We start from the raw sequence: 22,399 nt of genomic DNA, 5'->3' as shown, positions 1-22,399 counted from the left end.
GAGAGAGAGACGGAGAGAGAGAAAGGACACGAGAGCCCCGGGGGTATTAGAACAGAACGTGGCGTTTGTTTGAGAATAATTGAGGAACCGCGGGTAGGGAACTAGATAGCGCAACGTAACGTGAGTAATGCCCAAAGAGGTCTGTCGCGCGTATGTATGTACGCGGGGATACATACGTATATAAACGCTCGTATACAAAGCCATGGAGCCAGAGGCGCGGGGAAAACGGGGGATCAGAAGGAGACGGGTGGAGGACCGAGAGACATAGTACGAGATGTGGTGAGTTCTCGGGCGAGGCAACAAAGAAGCCCTTGCAAGAGACGTCGCGTTGATAAATTTCATCGCATAGTTTCGGCAAATGGAGGTGCGGCAGAAGGGGTGAGACACGTGAGCACTCCCTTCGCCGGGGATAATTTGGCGGTCGACGGCACCTTAATTGGCGACCGACGTTATCGATTAATAGCGCGCGCCCACGTTAGATTAAAGCGTTGAATTCGGATTGAAGCGGCGAACGCGAGCTCGAAAGCGTCGAATTAAAATCGTTTCTCACGCGTAGTTTTGCGGAATTTGTCGGAAAAATGTTTCCAACAGTTGCAGAAAATATAATCTGTGTTATTCATGGAATTTCAAGTTTCCGAAAAATGTCAGTATTTCGCAATAAGCGAAGTAAAAAAAAGACTAATATTTCACTGACCGCATGTGGGTTAATTTTGTTAAATTTATGTCTCGCGCACGTAGCAAATTGCTGTTTGCCGGGACACGAACAAACAAATACGTGCGCGGGAGACGCAAAAGAGGGACAATCTGCTCCCTCCTGTTTGTTCTTTGCTCGTCGACGGAACGCGGATATCAGCCTTGGGCGACTCGTTCGTTCGCTCGTCGTCGACGGAAGCATCGTTTGCCGTTACGCTCGCAGCGATTTGCTCGTCGAAAGAAGGAGCGCTTTTAATGTACACGCCACCCCCGTCCTCAACGGAGAAATGTAAACGCGCGGCTGACTACGGGGATGTCTCGCCAGACGGGGGTTGTAACGGACATCGCACATCGACGGCTACGGATATGTGCATACCCGAGTCGAAATTTTGCGCCTACTTTAATGCTTTTAGCAGTCGTACGAACCTACTTTTAGGAAAATAGAACCTAGAACTCTTACATTGAAACTCAAACTCCTACAAACAGATGTTAAGATGCTATTTTGACCCTGCAACATTCGGCTATAATCTTGATCGTAACCTGCTTTGACGTTCTAGCGGCAAAAAAGGAAATTTCGGACATATTTTAGTGTTAAAGTAGTAGCTAAATAGACGCTGAATAACGCCTCAAATGAAGAATTCGAGGTTCAATGTAGAACTAAAATTTCGACTCGGGTAGCCACCGTCCCTTATTTCTCTCGAAGTGATAAATATCTCGCCTCTATTCCCGTGCTTCCTTTATGACGCAACGACGGCTCGATATAATTGCACAGAGCGGTCGATCTCGCCCGATTATAAACTTTCTCGTGAACATTTTTAGCTCGTCACTTTCATCACTATGAGAAGTCACGTCCGATACCAAATTTCGTCGTTTTATGGCGGAAAAGGTCACGGATCACGTCACCCTCGAGGAAAGCTCTCACGCGAAAATTTTCGTATTTTTTTCAAATCTTTTTACCTTTTTTTCTCGTTGCCCTTCCCGTCGACTGCACGGCGGTCAATTTTTTTCATCGCAGATTGAAAATTCCTTTCTGCCTTTGTACGCGGAATTCGCGCGTCGAGTGATCTCGATCGACGAGAGTTCGCGCGTCAATTAATAGCGACCGTCGCATTTTTCCCACCGATTTTCCCGCCGTTATACGATCGCACTGTAGTGGCCGCGGTCATGCAGGGTTTTTAACGGTATAAACTCCGAGCAAAAAGACTGAGCACGCATTTTCGATATCTTTGTTAAAAAATAAAAATTGTCGCTGCTTGAACATGGAAATCGTCGTTCGATACTACGTGGAGAACTTCTCCGGTTGGATATGTATTCGCAACACCGGACAAAACTCACCCAAGTTTTTAAGAATCATATATTAAAATGTTAACGAATAAATACGAATTAAAACGGGACACTTAGGTAACGAGGAAACTTCTTATTTCTGTAATATATAAATTAAAAATGGAAGAAGGAGAAAAAAAGAACATTTTTCGAGACTCTCGAATCGCCACTTCTCTTGGAATTTTGGAGAATTGGTAGCAAGGGGGGTTTCAGGGGGCTAAAAGAGTGAGGACAGAGGGTTTTCCGGCATCTCACGGTTATGCCGGTTGCTGGCTGCGTACCATGGACCAGGAGGGACGCCGTGCGGGACGTTTTGGCGGCATCGTTGCTCGCCACGCAAGTATAGTTGCCGTTATGCGCGGTTGACGCGCTCTGTATCCTCAATGCGAGATCAAACTCGCCGATATGGTGCGTGGTAGCCTCCCGCGGCTTCAACGGCCTGCCTTCCTTCAGCCAGGTGATCTTCAAGGGTGAATCGCCCTCGCTGACCGCGCAGGTCACGTGCACCCGCGCACCCGCCTGGATATTGTCGGGAAAGCTAAACGGATCGATTTTAGGCGGTACTGCAAATTACAGGAAGCACGAGAGTTTATTTCATGTCGCAACGACGTGCGTCGTGGTCATCGTCGGCGTCGGCGTCGCGCCAATAGGAGCAGAATCGAAAGGAGAAAGAATCTTAAATACGTGGAAGCGAACGAACGATTAATTATTTGTGTGACGTATCTTAAAAATTAAAGAACGTTGAATTATGTTCACACAACTTGTAAAATAACTGGAATAAAAATATTTCTGTAGTGTTGAATGAGATGGGGTTGCATCATTTCACTCAAATACTCGATATACATTTCTACGTATACTCTACTTTTGTAATCCGTTGTCCTTTGGATTCGAAGGGCTCGGATTGGAGGCACATGGAAGGGTTCCAAAATTGCGCGAGATCTAGTTTCCTTCGTAACCTTTGCAAGTGCATATTTCACATATCCTACCTGGATATTTTCAGTCGTGGCAGCAGAAAAATTATACATCTGAAACTGTCGTTAATTCGAAAAAAGTTTTTTGAGACAAAATATCGGCTAAATTTTATTATCCTTCCTCGAGATATTGCATGCTAAAATTAATTGAAAATTATTTACGAACTATGTTATATTATTCAGTGAAACAACAGTGTCCCCAATTAGTCAAGGTGATAATAAAATGCACAATTAATTATTGTCGAAGTGGAAAAAGGTACGATCAGCCCTGACAACGTTATCACGTAAATATTTTCAATTTACGAAATGAGTATTCAATTTATATAAATCGAGTTCTCTTTCGCCGCAAGCTTTCGCAAATATTTCATTACAACAAATATCACAAACCTAAAAAAATATCAACAATATAACTGAGATTTGATATATTTATTAATTGAATAATTTCAATGTGAATATGTGTCTTCTCTTCTCTCTCTTTTTTTAATATTTCAGTCGACGATCGCTTGTTAATCGATTACCAGTGATAATGTACCATCACGGGAAATAAATCCGTATTTCATGGGGCAGTAAAAACGGGCGCGCAGGAGGTTCCCGCGAAATAATTTATGTCTCGCGAAAGGGATATTTCGCGGGAGAAATCTTTTACGGCCGAGAATGGAGAAGTACGTGCGTCTTTCGCGGCAGAAATGAAGCGGCTGGGATTTCTTCTTGAATCACAGAGAGTTTCCTCCGCGCTCTCAATCACACGCGAGGCAGAGGAGTCCCGTTCACTTGCTCGCTCGTTCGTTCGCTCGCGCGCTTGTTCGTCCGTTCGTTCGTTCATTCGTTCATTCGTTCGATCGATCTCGCAAATAAAACGCGAACTTGAGGTACTTCCTCCTACCACACGTATTGTACACACGGGAACGCACTATTATACGCGCGGAGAGAAGCGCCACAAATTTCCCTACGACGATTGTCGACGATGTGATGCAATACAAGAGGAAAATTGTCGTGCTTCTCCGAGTACGCGAGATGAAAATCCGCGTATGACAAAACATCCACGATTCTCCGGTCTGTTATCAATTGAAAATTCTTCCCATACGGAGGAGAGAAGAGACACGTCAAACATTTCATCGATATGTACATTCGAATTCTTTTGTCGTCCGCTCTCTCTCTCCGCTATTTCGCTTCTCGATACCACGTGACGTATAATTTCTCGTTGAATGATGCATGATCATCGTGCTTTTATTAAGGCGTTTTCTGCGCCTCCGGATCGCTTTTACGTTGAGGCGAAATTCGATCGGTAAACATCGGCGAACGGGGAATTCGCGAGAATCGGGACTTTCGTGTTCAACGACACGCGGTGGATCCGCGGACGACTGTGATGTATCGTGCGATTTCTCTCGATAAGTCGATCTGACGTTCCGTTTCGTCGTAAAAGTTGTCGTTGCGATTACGTAGCGGTTCCGCAATGATCGTCTGCGCGGATGGTTTCCGAAGAGCCACGGAAAATTTCGGATCATCGGCGTCGAGAGCGAGACACTGTTGTTTCAAGTTAAACGAATAAGATTTTCGTACATAGAGGGAGATAGAGAGAGAAAGAAAAAAGAGAAGGAGAATGTAGGAGTATGAGCAGGAGCGATCGACTTTACCTTTTACTTCTATGTGAATGGTCTGCGAATCGGAGCGACCTTGCTTGCTCTTGGCGGTGCACGTGTATGCGCCACGATCAGTGCTGCTATCGACCCGATGCAGCACCAGTGTACCATTCGTGGACACCTCCTGACGTCGACTGGTCGGCAAAATTTGACCATCTGCGAGGAGAAAGCACGCGGTTTCACATGAGCGAGAAGACTTTTCTCGAAAAATTAACAGATACACGCGTGAAAGGAGAATCATATGTAGGAAACGAATTGATTTTGAAGGATGTGATTGTTAATGATCCCAATCGAAACTAAGAAAATAATAAAAGAAAATAATTGCTCTCTCTACAATTATTATAAGTATTAGAAATTATAAATAAAAATTAATTATAAATACTGTTGGAATCTACATAAAATTTGCAGCAATTTCAATTTTCGGTATTCGGTCGCTATAAAACTGTATTAATCAAGCGCTCCATCGGTCGGCACTTGCGCGAATATTCTTGCTCGTCGGCATGAGCGCGAGTTTTAATCGAGATTGGAAAATTGCGCGAGAAGGTGTGACATTTAGGTTTAAATTATGCATCCGTTTCTGCCGCACGATTCGCGCGACCGTGGAATTGTGGAAATGCGGTTTTCCACTGAGTTCGCGCAGCATCGGCGACGCCACACCGGTGCAGTCGAGTGCTCAATTCGCTTTCATAAGCGGCGACCGACTTCGAAATTGTTGTTGAAGCGAAGTCATCTCGGTTTTAGGAATGTTTTAGAAGGTAAACACAAAGAAACACAAATTGTAAGTTAAAATAAATGTATATATAATCGTAAATATATAATACAACAGTAAAATGTAAATTACAACATACATAAAATATTATACATAAGTTGCAATTCGCAGAATGACAGATCGACAAAACATGCAAATTATTCGCAAAGCATTCAGCACACAAAACTACGAAAAAATGCAGGAGGATAGAAAATGAATTACATGCATTACACAAAAACATAACGCGTATCAGATCTTGATAAAAAAAAATAGGTATAAAATCGAAACACGAGACTAATAGATTCTCGTCTAATCGCCATTTTCGCGGACTTAAAAAGCGTTGTGCCGATAGTACTTAATGAACCAAATGGCCGTAGGTGGTAGCACGCGATCGGTGTTGTCGCGACGTCGATGGGGGTGGAAGGAAAGTTGAGGCGGAAAGTTGGCGCACGGCGATCGTTTGAAAGTTCCCGGAAGTTGAGTTCATCATTACGGGAAGGAACGCTGGAAGTTCGCCGCCTCGGGACGGCCGCGACCTCGGTCGAAATAAAAGGATTTTCCAGCCACCCCCTCGGTATTGCGCGCGCCAACCTCCCTTCGCGGAGAGACGCCGAGAAAAGGCTGGAGAAAGCACGCGGCTTGCATCTCGTCGCTCGCTTTCCCCAAGAAATCCCCAAAGGACCGTCACAGAAATTCACGACTTTTCAACGGCCGAAGACGCGGCGCAGCCCGTTAACTTATTTAAATACTGCGTCCTTTGCAGCATCCCGACCATTTTAATTCTCGCGAGCGTTTAATTCCGTTGCCACGACACTGGCGTTTGATCGCGGCTGAAATGAAAGCCGCGCGAAAAGGTCAGACGATTTCGTTGGACCTCGAAAATGCGGGCACCCGCTCTCTCGCGGTTCGCGTCCAATAAAATCGGGTCTTCGAATATGTCGGTCCGTTTATTCTGTAGCGGTCGCGTGACATTAAGAGACGAATATGTTGGATGATTTTAAACGCGACGTGCGGTGCACTCGGAAAAATAAATAATATAAAATTCTACGAAATGGCAAACATTTTAGCTGGGATGCGGCGCGACCAACTTAAATTGGATTGTTGCAATATTTTATGGAAAATACAAGTAAAGTCACTGGTGTAATGTAATATACAAAAATATGTCAATATGAATCGAACGGTATGTCAGTGCGCTGCGAAACGAGATTTTTCACAATGCCGAGAAGTCGAGTTTTTAATATTGAAAGGACTGAACAATGCAATTTCGCTACCGAGGTGAAAGTTCGCAGAAAATTCCAAGTATTGCGAGCCGAAGGGTAGTAATAAAATAGTGGAACAAAAATCTATCGATAAAAGAGTCGCATTACGAAATCTCATACCACTCGATCCGGCGGTTTCAGCGGTTTTCAATCCGCGGTGCGCCTTTCATTCATTAACGGAAAAAAACGATCCCGTAACACTCGATTGCCTTTTATTTTTATCGCGCGAATGGGGGAAACAATACGTGAAATTCTGTTCATGTGCACAAACGCGTGGCGGCACGGAGATTCGTTACATTTGCGCAACGGCGGACCATGCTGAACTCCTCATACACATACGCAGCTGCATTCTCACACCAATCGCGTTTAATTATAACATATTTAATTCTAGAACTCCATACTCTAATAAAATAATGGTAATTATGTACTTTAACGAACCAACCTCCGATGACCTTGACCTTGACATATGTTGTCAAAGTCACCCTCCTGAGTGACCTTGAAGAGGTTTTAGCCGTCGCTCGTTGTTTATTAAAAAGTTATTAACAAAAGAAGTTTAATAATTGTGCACGAATTTTCAGCTGTCCACGCGAAGCAAGGACTTGAGTTTGACATATATTACAAAGGTCACCTTCCTGAATAACCCGCACTAGGTTTCACCCTTCGCTCGTTGTTTGTTAAAAAGTTATTAACACAAATGTTTAATGAATAAAGCATAATTTTACGATACCATATACGTTTACGAAAAAGCATATTTGATGGCATTTTAGCTTTAAATCAGAAATAGGTTTGGGTTAGGTTGTATTTTCTGAAACTGGAGCCCTGGACACATACGCTCGTTTTCAGCCCGCTTCGCGGGAGGGCGGGGGGAGGGCCTTGCCCCTCCCCCTGCCGGGGCCAGTGTAACAGATTTCACCGTGCAGATTTTGATCACCTGGTACACGCCACGGATTCCGGCGGGGGGAGGGGCAAAGCCCCTTCTACCCGCCCTTCCGCGAAGCGGGCTGAAAACGAGCGTATGTGTCCGGGGCTCCAGTTTCGGAAAATATAACCTAACCAGGTTAGGTTAGGTTAGGTTAAGTTAAAGCAGAGAATACTTTGTATTTAACTGTTTGTGCTTTTGGTTAAAGTGAAGAAAACTTTGTACTTACTTTAAAAGAAACTATTCTATATATTAACAATTCACTGCTTTAAATGACTTTCCTTTCTTCGTTCATATACATATTCGTCGTTTATATCTTTCAATATTCAATATTTTTTCAAAATAACTACTATATTTTCGAAATTTCTTTTGTTAATAACTTTTTCATAAACAACGATCGACGACTAAAACCTAGTGCGGGTTATTCGGGAAGGTAACCTTTGTAATATATGTCAGTATCATGTTCTTGCTTCACGTGGACAGCTAAAAATTCGTGCGAAATCATTAAACTTTCTTTGTTTATAACTTTTTAACAAACAACGAGCGACGGCTAAAACTTCTTCAAGATCACTCAGGAGGGTGACCTTGACAACATATGTCAAGGTCAAGGTCATCGGGGCTGGGTCCGTTAAAGTACATAATTACCAAAATAATTAAATAATAAAAAAAGTTACTTTGTAATTAATAAGTAATAACAGTTTTGATTAACACTGTTATTACACTTAGACTGCTCAACTAATTTAAAGCATGAAATGAATCTGTGATTTAATAATATTAATTAAATTAATAAAATCATTTCTACTTAAATGATTAAAATCGTTACTCATCCATAAGTGACAGTCCAAGTGTCAAAGAGAATGATTTACACCACAATTAAAAAGATAAAATAAATAAACTGCTGAGAGATTCTCTGAGAACGGATGTGTGCAACGGGGAAACCACTAATTGTACGGTGGCGAACCTTTCTCCCAAGTGATGCTGGCGATCGGGAAACCCGCAGCGGGACACTTGATGACCGTCGTCTCGCCAGCCACGGCTGCGTAGTTGCCCATCGTTCGCACATGAGGCACCCCGTAAATATTGAGCCGAGCTGCGTGATGCGCTTTGGCGACCCGATTCACCGCTGAACACCTGTACTCGCCACCGTCCTCCACCCGCACTGCGCTTATGTTCACATGAGATATCACGTCCCCGTGTACCGTCACGTACTGGCCTATCATGAATCTGCAAGCAGAAATTGCCGCGTTTGCCTTGAGTAGCCTACCTGTCCGTCGACAATCATTTTTTCGTCCAATACGAGATAATTCACTGAATATTGGATTGAATTTCATTCGCGATATATCACTCGGATGGATTTTCGGCAGTTTTATTAACGCTCTGTCGTCGTCCGCTTACGTCTATTACATTTACATTTATTCTATTACGTGTATTACATTTCATGTCTGATAAAAATTAATAAAAGGTAAAATTCCATTAGTTTGAATTACACGTGTTTGCGGTTCAAAAAAAGATCTCGCCAAATGTCCTAAAATATGGTTGAAAAGTAATAAATTTAAATATACCATTTTTTAACAGCGAATTTTGTATTTGACATTATTTGTTCGCTTTAGAGCGCCAAATTAAATTTCAAGATTATCAGTTAGCATACATCTGTCACGATTTCAATCATTTGAAATCCTCGTGCCAATTGTAGAGAATCCATTTCTTGCATCGAGCGATTCGCGAGGAGTCATCCCCGCGCAACGACCCCCTTTTTCTGACGAAATTATTCTTATCGCGGCTTTATTGCCCCTGGTGATAATCACCCCACCGATGAACCATGGAAACGCCCCGGTCGCTCGACTTATGTGAACGTTCGTTAAATCCGCCGTTCGGAATACGGACCGGCTTTTAAAAACATCCAGACTGAACAGCGGTGATTGGTAATTTTCCTCTCAATTGGTCCAGAGAATCGAAGCCCGCGGGGGCCTATCGAGGCTCTCCCACGGGATCCGCCTCCGCCGGGATGGAAGCCTCTCGCTTCCACACCGATTTCCCGACGATCTCGTGTAATACCCCGGGGTTAATAACCGCGAATAATCCTCGCGTACGTCGCCCGTCGATTTTTGGTGCCGTGAACTTCCCGCCTGATAAAAGACAGCGAAAGAGAAAAAGAGAGATGTACCAGGAGACAGCAAGTGAAACGATCGACAGATCGAACCTTGCGATTCTGTCACTTTTCACTTTTCCGCGTTCTCCGTTTCTCGATGAGAGAGAGGGAGAGAAAGATAAAGAGAGAAAGAGAAGAGAGCGACGTAGCATGAGGTAAACTACTTGTCCTACCTGTCGTTCTGCGGAAGCGGAAACCCGTCCAGCGTCCAGGAGAAGTGCGGCGTAGGGTTGCCCATCGCGATGCACTTGAGTGACACCGAGGGGCCAGGCTGCATCGTCTGCTCGATGAACTTGTAGAGAAGTTGTGGCGCCGCGTCTAGACGACAATACGAATCCCGCGGTTATTGAAAGGAATCGCCCATTAGGAAATAAACGTCGTCCGCTCGGTGAAAAGGATAAATGACAAGCAGCAACAAAGAAAGTATTTTGAGAGTACTTGGGGAATTTAATTACTGCCCTGACTGATTTAATTGCATTCCGTTCGGAGAAGATGTGATTGATGCAACATGGAATATCTCCGAGTTTTCTTTCATTTTAATTAAGTCATCTGTTTCCGTCTTTATAATTATGGTATTATCTATTTAAACGTTGGGATAAATTTCAATAACAAAGTTAAACTGATAACTTTTGATAAGCTTTACGTTTCTATAATAACTTATTATTATATGATACTAATTGATATTTTCCAAAATATCTTTACTGAATTTATATTTGGACTGCTTCACTGTTGTTTTACTGTGAAAATTTTTAATGCGTTTGCTATGCTTATATTTATCGGTGCATCCGCGAGGTATTTGAGGCAAAATTTCCGACAATAAAAGCAGCTGTTACACTTAACGAGAGAAATCTTCACTTTCTCTCGCTGAATCAACAGTATCACCACAAAAGCGAGCCACGTAGGTACGCAACCGGTTGCAACTGCAAGTATTCCGAAATTGCGGCGTGCTTCGCGTAGCCGGTGCGCCTAAATCCACCTTGTATACACGCGTATAACTCGCGGCCGAGAGGAAATATTCGCGGGAAATCTCCGCGCGATAGTCGGGAGATTTTCTTTAAACTGCTGTCACGGAGAGACAGAGAGAATTTCTCAGACTGTTGCTCGTCGAAATAAACTTGGATCTCCAGACGAGCGCGATGCCCAGGCCAACCGAGAACAACCATCTCAGTCACGCCAATGCAATAATAAATTACAAAAATACAATGGCGATGATTAAGAGAAAACGAGAATCGCGTTGCAAATAAATCTCTTTTAAGACTCAAAGTTGTTTTCGAGCTTACTGGAACTCTCACTGTTCCCACACGCTTGACATTCATACTTCAGGGTTCATGATTTCTGAGATGACTCTTCCCCTTATGATTCGAAGGCCCCTTTGTCCGGGGAGACTCCGTCCATTGACATAATCGTAAGCCGAGCATTATGGGGAATGCGAACAACCCCCGCTGGAATGTCAACGTTCCGCCGGGCGTGCACCTGAATCAGGTGCATGCTGCGCCGCGCATGTACACACACGTACATGGAGATACTGGCGGAGGTCTGCCTGCGGCGGGCATCGCCGTGGAAATGGCCCTGGGTCGCCGCAAGGCGGGGGTATTATGCACGCAACATTTACATGACAAGCCCCCGGTGTGCGCGCGGGCGGAACTATCGATCTGTGGTTTGACGCCTGAACTCGAGTGCCGCCCGGTGAATTAACCCCAAATTATAGAGCCAGACAATAACCCGAGCGCGGGTACCCCAGGATGGGGCAGAGGGTGGGTCGCGAGAGGGTGACGTACACAGCGAGCGAGCTGCTGGCGAGTCGAGTTGATTCCGCTGTTTGCTCACGGCGTAAATCAGAGAGTACCCCATTTCGCGCGTGCCACGCCCCGAGTTTCACGCCGGAGGGCGGTTGACCCCCCGCGGGGTATTATCATCGCCGCAGCATCGCTGGCAGAAGCATCATCATTGTTGCCGCTCGTTGCAGCGCGACGACGACGATGATGCGCACCTACGCTTTTCATTTTCATCGGCGCGATCAGTTTTCACCCGCTCACTCGACACCCCATTTCATTCCACTCCTCGAAAACCTGGCCCGGTGGCAATCCCAGAATTGAATTTCCGGAATGCTCGCGCGGGCCAAATTTCCGCAGCGCGCGAGAGTGACGGCGCGGTCTCGCGAAGGTCGCTCTGATCGAGTTTTTAACGCGGGATTAACGAGGTTTTAACGGGATCAACTCGTGAAACCTTTCTCTGCGGTGTATTCTCGTGGACCAGCTGGCAATGAAGCGCCGGTGTAATCTCTCCGTCTGACTATCGACGTCCCTTTTCACTCGAAGCGGCCCGATCGGCGGAGAGATCGGAACTATGGACGACGTGTTGTCCTCGTGAATTTCCGAGCGACATGAACGCGCGCGCGAGAGCTTCACGCGCTTCGCTAGAAGTCCGATGCATCCATCATTTATACGTGTAATAATTAATGATGCCGCTCTTTGTGACGCAATTCCGGGCTTAGCGCTATTAAAGCGAAGTCGCGCGCCCTACTTCGAGAAAGCTCTTTAGCTTTAGTTTCGCTCGCTCATAACTAGGTAACTATCGGAGACATGCCCATTAAAGCATAATCATCGCACCGAACTGATCAAAGAACCCGTCATCCAAAGCTCCTTCCTGAAGAAGTCTGAAGAACCTCGTCATTTCCCTCGTCATTTTTTCGAGGGTGCAACCAACACATCCTTCCATATCCCTCCGTATTTTCCCAACGATGCTCTTTTCAACCAGTTTTAAAGGATTTAGATCGACAATGCGTCGATCGCACATATCGTGTTCACGAATGGCGAATTGGCATAATTCCCAACAGATTTGTAGACTGTGGAAGAGAGAGAGAGGGGGAGAGAACGGTATCGCGCGCGTATACGCGCCGGTGGACGCGCGCGACTTCGTTGCGAGCGATTACTCGCGCCCGGGCTATTACACTGCCGGGCTTTGTGTCATTAATGCAGGCAAACAGCGACGAGCGCTCGCGCCCGATTCATTACGCGAGCGTTGCGCGGTGATTTCGCAGCGTCTCGTTATTTACCCCGGCCGGACTGCTGATTCGATAGCGCACCGTGAACACAAAGCGGAAGTCCGACCGGAATCGGGGCCGGAAAATTATTCAATGGTCCGCGTAGTCGGCCGGGGTCCGCGTTTCATATCGCGCGAGAGCCGCGGGCGTGTAAGAAACGCGGATGAGCGGACGACGACGTAATCCGAAGCGAAGTGAGGGTGAAGCAAGAGATTTTTTAGAAAAAGTAAAAAAATTTATTGTTTAAAAAAATTAAAAAAAATAACTGGACAGTCTTTTCTGATGGACAAGCGTTAGATTTCCGCGCGAAAGTTAATTAGAAATGTAATTTGGAGGGATGCAATTATCTTTAAGATTCGTTACACCCTTGATGTATTATATTGCCTCGTCGCACGCAATGTAGATTCAGGAATGAACTTATTGCATGTAGATTCTATACGTATATATACGTCGCCTACACTCTGTTACTCTAATCTAGTGAGACACAGCGAGTCGCTAATCCAGGATTAGTTAACCCCGGCCATCGATGCGCAACTTAGCCTGAGACCCTATTACATCAACGTCGGTTAGCGCTCACCGCGGTTTAAAGCGACCTCTCTTTACCCGTGCATTATAGCCGTGATCCAGAAAGAGACACAAGACAGTTAAGTAGAATTAATTAACCCAGATTGTCGACGCGCCGCAACGCTCGGTTGGCGCACCTCGGGGCACAACGATGATTCTTCGTTATTATTATTAGTTTCTTTTAGGAGAGACGTTAAAAGCACCCCGCACGAAATCTCCGACATTTTACAGGCTCCGCTGCGCGATTTTATCCTTAATCGAGGTCGATGCGCCAGTAAGTCTCGATTAGGGCGCGCCAGGAACGGCCGCGAAGGGCGACGTACCGAGGAAAAAATTCGATTCGATGAAGTAATCTATATCGAGTTCCAATGGAACGTTCAGCTGGCAAAATGCCAGTGGTCCTCGCTACCTTTTACGATGTACAACTTTACGGAAATCAGTTTTTCGTCCGACGATAAGTGAAAACCAAATGGATTCAGCTGCAATAATTTTGGAGTACTTAAAACACACTTTGTACTTGCTTTCTAATAAAAAGAAAAAGTTTTTCTTTATATCTAAGAGGGAAAATATGGCGCTACGGATAAAGTTGCACACTCTGACCGCACACTCTGAAATTTATGCGCGCTTCCGCATCCGGTGCTTCGTACAGAATCGATCGTTAAAAATTACAATTGGCGCCGGGCAGAGCGCCGCTGCTGATTCAGTTATGTTTTCATTTGGCTCGCGCTCAAAAAGTGCCTATTTCGCCGCGAATCAGCAGTTTCCCACCTAGTTTCGTCCGCGCGTTCCATCGCGGATCCTTTGTTTTGTCGAACGAATCGGTAGAAATACCGCGGCGACGATTCTTTCTCTTCCTCGTTCTCTTTCTCTCTGTCCCTCTGGTGACATATATATTTCTGCACCCACCCCCAACTCGACCACCCCGTTTCAGCGCGGTTTACGATCGTTATGGAACCTCGCCTCTTTGATTCTCTCCTTTTGTTGCGTAAGAGGATTACCGCGCCGTCCAATTATTTCGCGTTTCACATCGCGACGGCGGCGACGGCGATGACGACGACAACGAGACTTCGACTTCGACGATGCACGCGGTTCTCCAAATCGCATTAAACGAACTCACAAATTGCTCAGAAAGATATCCATCGCGCGCGGTAACGACAAAGGCACTCGCGAGACGAGTGCACCGCTTCGAATACATCACAACAGATACAAACGGTGTACTCGCGAATAAATTCTACGTTGCGCGATACTCGTGACTCGCGAATTCATATTGCACTTGAAATAATTTATTTTTATCCTTCCGGCGAAATAGTAAAAAGTTGGGAAGCGCTGGATGCTGCTGCATGCGCCTGTGCCTGGCGATTTAAAGCGCGATCTTGTCATCTCGAATACGTCCCATTTTTCGACATTCCTGTTCGCCCGCGCCCTCTTCACCGGGATATCGTTTAATTCTGATAAAAATGATCAGTGGAAATTTTATATATTCCACTCGTGAAAAAGTGAAATGTATTTCGAGAACTTGGGCGCAATTTTACATGCACAATGCTCCGATTAATTAAAAGCGTCTATGAAAAGAATCCTGACCGGCGTAACCTACTTTTTTCATTTTTTGGAGCAAATTATAAAGAAAATTGGAGCAACGACGATATGTATATGATATGTAATAATATCACTCGGAAATTTATCGGCAGTTACTGTTAGAAGCGGAATAGTTGCTCATAAAATAAGAGTTTACGATTCACTGAAAGAAACTTGTCCAAGTTTCTCTAACGTTTACTTTCAATACACGAACGAAGAGTTACATAGAGTGAAGCTCAATCATTTTATTTTTGTCATATTCACTTTACGCGAATTATTGATTTTTATACTCGCTCTGCAAAAACCCTGCGACAATCAGCAACTGACGTTTTACCGAGCGTTCCCATTTGCAATTTCCTTTATCCGAGCCTGACGGAACGGACGAAAACTAATGCGGAGGTCCGAGGAGCTCGCATTCGTTCTCGCACGCTCCGTGTGCACCGGCATCTTAGAACGGTCGAGAAAACGACAGCGGTCGTTTAAGGTAATGGATTATGTCGCGCGAAAACACCGCCCTCGTCTCCGAGCGTTTTAAAGACGCCGGGCTAGAACGAGGATGAGGACGACGACGACGACGACCAAGACGATGACGACGACGGAATATTCGCTCGCTATCCGTCTCCGCTCGCGTCTTCGTCCACTTCGTATGCGATACTTCCAGCGCCCTTTCACCGCTGCCACCCCCTTTCTATTCTGCCTCCGGCCGGCCGACCCCCCTGACTAAGACAAATGGCGCGTATTTATTTCACGGCACGCCGGCTAGTGGATTTCTCCTTTCTCCATTATGCATCGCCCTCGTTAAGCATTTCTCTGCTTTTTCCTTCCTTTTCATCCTCCTTTTTGTCTCGGGGCTCTCGTCCGCTTGCGTTTCTTCCGCCATCGTCTTTCCCCGGAGTTTCCTTGATCCCTCTTTTTCCGCTTTCGAGCCGTACGCGAGTGCATTGGCACGTCGGTCGCGCGAACGCCTAAGTTTCGAACAATCGAGTCACAGCGACGAAGGAATTCGATTGCATCCATTGAACCGCGGCTTCGATCGGGAACTCGAAGCAGATGAGGGTGATATATACATCTCCGAGAACGCCAGTGAACATTTCTCTCGCTTGTACGCGGGAAGCTTGGATTCGAACGGCAATGCACGAATTAAATTCGCACAAATGATCTTTTTGATTTCCCGTATAAATAATTATTCTGACGGGGAAATCAATTTGTGCCGGCATCGAAAGATAATTAAAGCTTTTTCTTTGTAATTAACTTTTCTAAATTATAATTTTAATTAATACAATTGATGGGAAATAGTTGTACACTTTGATTGTAAACCTTGCTTGCTCTGTTTTCATGCTGCTCGTGTCGTGCTTCTTCATAATTGAATAATAATGCCTCGATGCATCGCAAATGAGCGTCGCTCTTAATTAAAAATACATTGCCGTTTAATAGTAGGATAAGGCGCCTTCCGGGCAATGCGCTCGTGCATTTAACGGACTTATACTTTAGAAGAGACTGTCTGATAAAAAGTGCGCAGGGTCGCAAAACGGGGAGGAGAGGAGACAAAACTTCAGCAATAGAGAGTCTTACGCCGTCGGTTAATAGCGCGCCGTTAATAGCCTTAATTTAGCCTTATTATTTCCTGCAGGGAAACTTTCACGAGACTTCGCCAAAGTTGCGCGGGCAAACGTCCGCGCTCGCGCTAATCCATCCCGACTCTCGTGTGTGGCGTGTTCTAAATACACCCCCTGCATTACTGTGAATGTCTCAAGCGCCTGCCCGCTTTTGTGCACCATGTAGAAAAGCAGAAATTAGAAGAATAATTAGAAGGAAAATGCGCGCGCTGTGTCGTAGTAAGTCGTATTCTACAGATGTACGCCTAATGCGAGATGTCGCTTAATATCGAGATATTTCTACCATTCCATTGTCACTAATCAGAGTCTAGAGATTATAAAGAATAACGAACCATTCTAAAATTTTCCGCAATCTTCTCGCTCCTCAAGCGCCAGATGTCAAAAATAAAAATTGTTTAAAAAATTTTCCAGAATTCTCTTGCCTCTCGATTTATGCGAATGCTAGTTAATTCAATTTTCCCAAGTTATCGAAGATGATTCGTAATCTTTCCGATAATTCATATTCAAGCCATCTGAGAGAAACTGATGGCTCTCGGTTCTTTGCGACGATGAATCGAGTGAGATTACGGTTGACGCAAAAGGGCGACGCGTGCGCAGGGAACGCAAGCTCACCTCCGAGGCGCAATTCGGCCGTGGCCTGCACCATCTCGTAGTCGTTTTTGGCGAAGCATTGGTACATCCCTTTGTCGTCCCGCACGATGGAAGATATGCGGAGCGTCGAGCCGTCGTTACCCGTAATTTTGCTCCTGCCCGAGGATCCCTCCCGCACAGGAAGACCGTCCTTCGCCCACGAGATGACCGGATGTGGCTGACCGGTGACGGAGCACTGAAACTCGGCGTCTTTTCCCAGGTCCACGGTCACCTGGAAATCCGCAGAAGACGCGTGGATAAGTAACGACTGAGTATCGCATAACGTGATAGAATGCGATATGTTTGTTACATTCCGTAGTACACAATGGAAACGCGATATTTCCGGGAGGTAATACGATATTTTCAGCGTGGCATTATGTTATGCCGCATTATGTTATATAATTTACGCGATAGTTTTGATGTACACGGATCTTAAATTATATACATTGTTTATAATATAACGTTAATGTATTTGAGGCGGTTTAAAGGTGAAGCAATCTTTATGGGGCTGTGAATACTATATTACATGTTAATATATATATATATATATATATATATATATATAATATTGCTTAAAATATTGCTGTAAAGTTGCATACTCAAGCTCTCCAAGATATAATTGTGAGAATGCGTTATATGTATGCAATGTAGTTTCAGCAAAAATTGTACCGCACTCGGGGTATCCAAAGGCAGAATGTGAAAAAAGTTTTAATCATAATTGGTTTATTTAATCCAATTAGGAAGTCGACGTGGATATGATTTCTACGTGATCTCGTTGATCTCTAGTTACGTCGAGATGTTTAAACGCATACGCACACGTATACAGCGAGAGGAGAGCACGCACGTGACGGAGAAAAAGCGAGGGGGGGGAGAGAGAGAGAGAGAGAGAGAGAGAGAGAGAGAGAGAGAGTACATAGTCGCCATATATTGAATTAGAAATTGGACGAACGCGCTCATACAATTAACCCAAGTGGTCCGCTGGAATTTCCAATTTCGCATTCGAGAAGTTAATTTAATCATCCGCCCTTTGACCGTCGCGTTCCTCTCTGCGAAAGTGTATCAGCGTAATTGAGATGCGAGTTAATGAAAAATCTGGCTGATTTAATGGCTGGTTTTAGCCGATTTCGTTCTCGATTTAATGTAAAAATAAACTTATTTCACGTGTATCGGAAATATTTTATTAAATCGTGACTTCCCGGTAATAAGTGAGACTCATAATTTAGAGATTCGATTTTGCATATCTTGCATATCTTCCAATATCTCTTAACTAAACATTTTTCACAAGAAATAACAAATTATTCCTGCTCACACTGGACGTCAAGTTACAATAATTATCGTCGCATGATATCGTATTAATCGCAATAACGATCACCCGAGTTCGATCACCTGAGCGATTCTGCGTTTGATTGAAGCTATCGCCGACAAGTAGACAAGGGCTGCGCGCATTCAGACAAGGAAGGCCGCGCGCCAGGCATTCACAGAATAATATAGGGTGATCCATTAGTTCGGCCGCCCGCGGAATTTCCATATCCATCTTGAGCCGCTTAACTTAACGGCGATCGAACACGTGGAAGGAATCCTTTGATCCGCAGTGGAGAATCGGTCTCGTGCATTATTAAGGACGCTCGTTCGCTTCGAGAGAGAGAGAGAGAGAGAGAGAGAGAGCTGAGAGAGCGACAGAGAGAGATACATACACGGAGAGATAAGCTCAAGGAGGAGAGGCACGGACAGTGCATTTCGATTATGTGGCTTGCAAGCTCGAGCACTCGCATACGTGTGCGTTGGATGCAGCTGCGATCTCGCCGCATCGCCGTTGCGAATTCCGCAACCACTTCGGTCAAGAATTCACGGACGGAGAGAGCACTTCCAGCCCGGCGCGTTCCCGATCGCGATAAGCAAAAAGCATCCCCGATAAACAGAAGGGCTCCGAGAACCCGAGGGAATCGGGTTAATCCCTTCGTTCGCACTACGGTTGCATCGATCGGATGCGATCGCGCAGTCATGTCGATCTTCACGCACTCGAGCAGCTTTTAACAAATTTGCTTCCCTCAGGGCGTCTTGCATTTTGCAAAGTGCAACATGCAGATGGAGCAATCTTACGTGAATGGAATATGAAATATTTGCAGATAATAATATGCAGATAATAAATAATATAATCATTTGCAGATAAAGTGTTGTCCATTTGAAATTCTACATTTTATTTTCGATACACGTATTTCTCTTTCTCTCTCTCTCTCTCTCTCTTTTTGTGATGTAATAATTTACATATGCATAGATTCGAGAGATTTATTAATAATTTCCGAGCAAGAGAGGACTCGAATCACAAATTGACATTCACGTCAATTCGCGAATGGTCTCCGCGAGCTCGCCAGGAGCGTAATAACCGCGCGGCCGGGAAATTCCCGGACGTTCCGCGCGTCGAATCGACTGCGATCGTTAAATATCGTTAAGAGGATCTGCGCTTCGCCGGCGAGCGCCTTTGTTCCGCGACTCCGGGGGAAAACTTTCCTTCGAACCTACCTTCCTCCCTGCGACTTTTAAATATCCTTTGATACGGTCCTCGCTCCCTCGGTGGAGCGCGCGCGAAGGGCCTCTACAAAAGAGAGGAAAAGAAAGAACGAGAAAAAAAGAAAGAAGAAAAAAAACCATGGTCGCCGTTGGTTCCTTTAAAGGTGCTCGAAGGGAGATTCATAAAACCGGCGAGCTAAGACGTCGCTTATCCTCCCTCACGCGACGCGCTTCCTTTGTGGCCACCTGTCCTCACGGTCCGCGCATAAGTATATTTACGACACGCGGGAATGCGTTGTTTCATCGTAACGCATACACGCGCAACCCTCTTTGAGGTTCATAGTCGTTACGCGACTTTTTTCGGGGTGGAAAGAAATGCAAGGCAAATAAGTCAGGGTACCGTTAAACGAAGCCGAGGGAGTGCTCGTCCCTTGTTTCCGTCTCTGACGAGCTTCTTGCACGACGCAAAAAGAGTAACGATCTACATTAAAAGGTAGAATGGAATTAAAATTCACGGTTGAAGCTCAAATTTCATTCTGCTGCAACGTAGATCCGATTCCGCTCTCCGTTGATTCTTGCAGAGCAGAGCGATCTCAAAAGATCTCGTGTCTTTATCAAGAAAATTTATCACCGAGATGCGCTTGTAAACGTCGGCGTACCGACGGATTGACGTCGTCAAAATTTTTCGATATCCCCGTTCAATGTTTCACGGCAGAAATTACGTCAGAACCCATTGTTCGGTGAAACGCGCGAGTTGCGGCGTCATGCGGTTCAATTAATCGTCATGTGGAACGTTGAATCGGCAGTAACAGTTCCCGGGACGTTGTCGAAAAGCCCATACGATTATTAACTCCGCCGTGGCGTCGGCAGAAACGCGCAGCCGGAAGCTGCACCGCGCGCGCGACAAAAAGCCGCGGCTTCCGCCAATAAAGCGTGAAGCGGCTTCGACGCGCTAATGGAACGAAATTGCGGAGACGAGAGACGGCTGACGTATACAGAGTGTCCCAAATCCATCACAACACCTCTCATCCCCGCTAGCTCTCTGATAACATTGACATAAATTTTTCCCGAATGTGAAATATCGATGATCTTTGCATTATAAACGATCAAGACTTGAAAATTTTGAGGAAATCGTGGAAATGAAAACTGTGATGAAGGCTCGCTTTTTATTTAAAAAATAGCTACTATCTGCAAGCTATTTTAATAGAATTTCAATTTTAAACATTCGATTAATATTTAAATATTCTAACTATGGAAGAAGTCGAAAATCTTTTGAGTTTTGCTAAGGGAGCATCGATTCAAAATTGATCTGGATAGATAGCTGGCAATAGAAGCTTATCCAAAGGGATCACCCCGTATACGCGAAAGAATCCGACCGGTGCAGGTGCACCTTCATTGATGATCGCGAAAGTTATACGAAAGGCTTCCGGCGAATGAATGGTATTTCGCCGTTTCCAGCCCTCTTTGACACCCCCGCGCAATCGGGTTCGATCCAGCGGATCTAACTCTGCAGGGTGTCCTCCACGATGGCAACCAGCAGCAGTAGTCACCACGAACCATTTACCAATACTCATTCCCGCTTTTTATATATATGTATGCCCAAATTGTCCGCTCCAGATGGAAGAATACCGACCACTTTCTCGCATTTTCAGTCGGACAGCGACACTTTATTGACATTTTCCACCCTCTTTCTCTCTCTCTCTCATTCTCGTTGCATTTCTCTCTTCTCCCTTTCATCCTGCAGCGACGAAGCGACGATCGACCCGGAATGTAGTCGACTTTTCAGAGTAGCTAGATGGTACGCCAATTCGAGCGATTCGCCTCAGCGAATCAGGACAGGGGGGTGGACTCGTGTGATCCATCAGCTGGTAATTGACAGTGAAATAGTTTGCGCGCGCGCGGAGCATTTATTACACACCGATTTCCACGTACTCGATATCTCGGTCTGTGTGTTATCGGTCGCAGCCACCCCGCTCGTCGATACCAAAGCCCGAATACCAAAGCGTACGAATGATGCGCCCATAGAAATACCATCGCCGAGAAGTACCGTTGGGATACATTACACTTCATGGCAGAAAAAGCGATTTTTCACGCAGTGCTCGCGGTGGATCAAGATGAGGCGGGAACGTAACGCGAAATTATCGGTCTCGATTAAAGGCTCCCGAGTGCGAAATAAAGAAACATACAGTTCCAACGTTTTCCAAAGTCCATTTCTACGAATGTATCAATGAAAATGTAATAAACGTAACGTGTAGACAAAATAACAATACTCACAGCAATAAGACAGAACTATATTGCTGGCACGATACAAAAGCGCGAGAGAATTTTTGCGAAGTACGAATTTCTTCACGAGCAGCACTGGCGAGAGTCGTTTCCGAAAGTTGGCGACGGTTATGAGGAAGTCTCAGGCGAGAGAGCGGGCGATTGCGGGACGACGGTAAGAGAGTTAGACAACCTCTCCGGGCAGAAACGATAATTTGACCCGGCGGAATAAGTGCCCGGGACAACTTCGAGATTCATCGCGCTCACGATGAACCCACCGTCGGCATTTTACACGGCATCACGAGCCGGACGACCGCGCGCTTCCGGGCTTCCTGTCAGCACCGTTGTTTACGGCAATCGCGAGGGCCCCGATTATCTACGTCGCTGAGAATTAGTCGCCCGCTACTCGAGTCGGCTCGAATTTATTCAGGGATGCTTCCGAGGAAGCTCGCACGTCTCGGCTTGTGTTCATCGAGCTAACAGAAGGATGAGAGGGAGA

At 45.4% G+C, this 22,399-nt stretch overlaps 1 protein-coding gene across 3 annotated transcripts in view; it reads right to left on the bottom strand.

The window, feature by feature from the left end:
- The window catches only part of LOC105284248 (Down syndrome cell adhesion molecule-like protein Dscam2), a 144,530-nt gene that overhangs the window by 21,430 nt on the left and 100,701 nt on the right, over window positions 1-22,399 (bottom strand). For 2 of the 3 annotated variants that reach the window (XM_011347612.3, XM_011347610.2), the window contains exons 7-10: window positions 17,113-17,362; window positions 9,876-10,020; window positions 8,515-8,777; window positions 4,622-4,783 (exon numbers count right to left, since the gene is read on the bottom strand). In XM_011347612.3, the coding sequence (XP_011345914.1) occupies window positions 4,622-4,783; window positions 8,515-8,777; window positions 9,876-10,020; window positions 17,113-17,362 (820 nt within the window). Of the gene's footprint in view, window positions 1-2,297; window positions 2,580-4,621; window positions 4,784-8,514; window positions 8,778-9,875; window positions 10,021-17,112; window positions 17,363-22,399 lie in introns of all 3 variants that reach the window. The other variant, XM_011347611.2, reaches the window with a different exon arrangement.

Source organism: Ooceraea biroi, chromosome 12, assembly GCF_003672135.1.
Source record: "Ooceraea biroi isolate clonal line C1 chromosome 12, Obir_v5.4, whole genome shotgun sequence".
Taxonomy (NCBI): domain Eukaryota; kingdom Metazoa; phylum Arthropoda; class Insecta; order Hymenoptera; family Formicidae; genus Ooceraea; species Ooceraea biroi.
Note: the sequence above shows the minus strand (reverse complement) of the source record. Positions and strands in the feature narration are given on the sequence as shown.